The sequence below is a fragment of the Elephantulus edwardii genome, unplaced genomic scaffold (genome assembly GCF_000299155.1).
Source record: "Elephantulus edwardii isolate Elephantulus edwardi_28Jun2011 unplaced genomic scaffold, EleEdw1.0 scaffold00278, whole genome shotgun sequence".
Lineage (NCBI taxonomy): Eukaryota > Metazoa > Chordata > Mammalia > Macroscelidea > Macroscelididae > Elephantulus > Elephantulus edwardii.
The window spans coordinates 2,406,421-2,409,306 of record NW_006400028.1 but is presented as its reverse complement, the minus strand read 5'-3'; the positions used below and the strand labels follow the sequence as shown (position 1 = coordinate 2,409,306).

Genomic DNA, 2,886 nt, shown 5'->3' with positions numbered 1-2,886 from the left:
AGAAGAACAAACTGGGGAGGAGGGTGGAGAGAATGGTGCGGCAATGAAGGAGTGAAAGCCCAGAATCCCTGTGAATGTTCATTGAAACTAATAAAATTTAATAATAATAAAAAAAAAGGAAAAAAAAAGAGACCTCAGTTTGCTCTTTGATAGTATTCTGGCTGTGTTACTTCCTGGAACTATTATCCTGAGCAAGTTTCTTACTTCTCTGAATATGTTTGCTGTGTATAAAGTGTATTAATATTATCTGCTTCAAAAGACTGCTGTAAGAACAAATAAAGATTGTTGTTGTTATGTGCCGTCAAGTCATTTGCGACTCATAGCGACCCTATGTACAACAGCCCTAAACCCTGCTCTATCCTGTGCCAACTGCATTGCCTCTGACACACCCATCCCAATTACCCCAGTCACTGCATCAATCCACCTCATAGAGGGTCTTCCCCTCCTGCGCTGTCTCTCCACCCTACCAAGCATGATGTCCCTCTCCAAGGACCCGTTTCTCCTTACAACATGTCCAAAGTATGTCAGATGCCTACAGGTATGAAGACCCAAGGTGGAGCATAAAACAGCTGGGAGGAGCAAAGGGGAGACTGAGGGACATGTCGCTGGCAGAACCGGGAGCCTGGAAGCCACGAGAGCAGAAGTTGAGGCCAGGCGACACAGAGGCAACTCCAGCAATAGCTTCTGACACGCCTACAGATACGAAGCCCCAAGGCAGGAGCCTAAAAAAACGGCTGGGCCCAGGGCCAGGAGTTCTACAGGACACATCACCTTCCCTTCAAAGAGAGTACAACTAAATTTAAGAGACACTGGACACAGAAAAAAAACCCAAACCTGTCAGCAGTTGATGTGTTTGGAATCACAGGAGCCAAGAAAGCTTCAGATACAAACTGTCAGGTCATGGGTCTGATAAGGGGAGATTAATTCTGAAGGCATTTGGTAGAAGTGAAGGGGTATCCTGGTGGAGGATGGAGCTGGGAAATAAGTGGGTCAAGGCACTGGGCTAAGGGCAGGGACTACACTGTAACTAATGGTTAACTCCACAATGAGGGATTTATCTTTCACTGCTCCACAAATTACTGTCTGTCAGATACTCCTAAACATTAAGATTAAGACAGACGAGGAAGAAGGATTGGCCATCCACTTCTGAAATAGCAGGCCTCTGAAAACCCTATGTACAACAAATAAAGATTATGAAAATAAAAAAAAGAAAACCAAAAAAACCCCCACCATAAATGATGACTATTCACAATGACCACAACTGGTCAGAATGAGGACATCTATGAAAACAGACATTGGAGAAGCTCAATTTCCAAAGTAAAAACCAAACCAGGGGCTGACTGTAGAACAGACCATCAGTGAATTCATATTAAGTTCAAACTGAAGTTGAAGAAAATGAAAACAAGTTCTGGAGAACATATGACCTTGAGTGCGTCCCAAATGAACTGTGTAGCAGATGCCTATTAATTGCAAGTTGTTCTAATGAGGCAAATCCAACCTTTCTCCCAATATTGTCCATTATGACAGCTCTATCTGAATGCAAATCCAACCTTTCTCCCAATATTGTCCATTATGACAGCTCTATCTGAATGAAGTAATTATATATTATACATTATCCATTATCATAGTAGTACATTATACATCATAGTGTACTACATATACTATGCCTTCTAGTGTTAGTTGAATGCCTACTGTGTTCCCTTTATTGTCTTACACACTAGAGATATAAAATAAGCAGAAAAGCAGCTCTCATATCAAAGAGTTCAAGAGGTCTAGAGCAGCTAACATACTGGACAACCGAGGTATAGAGCGTACCTAACCTTATTTCAAAATTCATCTCAACCAGAAAACCTTCCTGATAAGTAACCACTTCTCTTATTCTGTGTTCAGTCTTCATTCATATTAATTTTGCTTTGTATGTTGTATAATGATCTTTTTTTATTTATTTATTTGTGTGTGTGTGTGTGTGAGTGTACCGTCAAATCAGATCTGACTGGTACAGGAGGGGATTGTCCCTCCTCTTCCCGGCAGAGCATCTGGTGGATTCGAACCGTGAGCCTCTGGGATTGTAGTTGCAGCTTCTTGCCACTAGGCCACCAGAGCTCCCCTGTATAATGATCTTTTAGGGAGCTCTCATGGCCTAGTGGCAAGAAGCTGTGCTGCAATCCCAAAAGTATGCAGTTTGAGGCCATCAGCTGCTCCATGGGAGAAGGATGGGCAGTCTCCTCCCCTGCAATTAACTGCCTCTGAAAACCCACCAGAGAGTCAGCTATGGGTCAGTTCTGACTTGACAGTAAACAACAACAACAACATAGTGATTTTCTAGTGTTTATAAGATTTTCTTCCCCTAATTAAATAAAAAATTCATAGACAAAATATTCTGATTATCATCCTCCTCCTTTTCTACACAATGTCTTACATGGTGCTTAAAATCCAGAAGATGCTCAATAAAGATTATTTTTATATCATGTACTTTCTTTGTTAACTTCCCAAACCGGTGGTAATATTTGCTTAAGGCAGACAAACTTTTTGAACTGGGGTTAGCACTTACTTGGAAAATATTTCTACAATAGCCGATGACTTGTTCTTGTTGACAAGAGAAAGTTCCTTGGCTGTGACCCTCAGTGACGTTGATGCCCACTGCCGTCTATTAAATGACATGGGTTCCATCTTGTCTATAGAAACTGAAATACCTATGCAACAAAGAAAATAAAAATATTAGCCATAAAAGAAGATCCCCTAGCATCCCATAGCTGGCAGCAATGTGGTGTGAGAAAGCAGAGTGATAGGCTAGCAGTTCATATTCTACAGGTTCTCTCAAAAGCCAACTGTGTAATCTTGGTCAAATGTATCAGTGTCTTTGAATTGTAGTTTCCTGTAAAATAA

General features: G+C 41.2%; 1 protein-coding gene across 1 annotated transcript in view; it reads right to left on the bottom strand.

Moving 5' to 3' along the window:
• LIMA1 (LIM domain and actin binding 1) overlaps positions 1–2,670 on the bottom strand; it is a 107,315-nt gene extending 104,645 nt beyond the window's left edge. Inside the window, exon 1 of the mRNA XM_006900267.1 lies at positions 2,552–2,670. Coding sequence (XP_006900329.1) covers positions 2,552–2,670 — 119 coding nt within the window. The remainder of the gene's footprint in view (positions 1–2,551) is intronic.
• Positions 2,671–2,886: the final 216 nt, after the last annotated feature.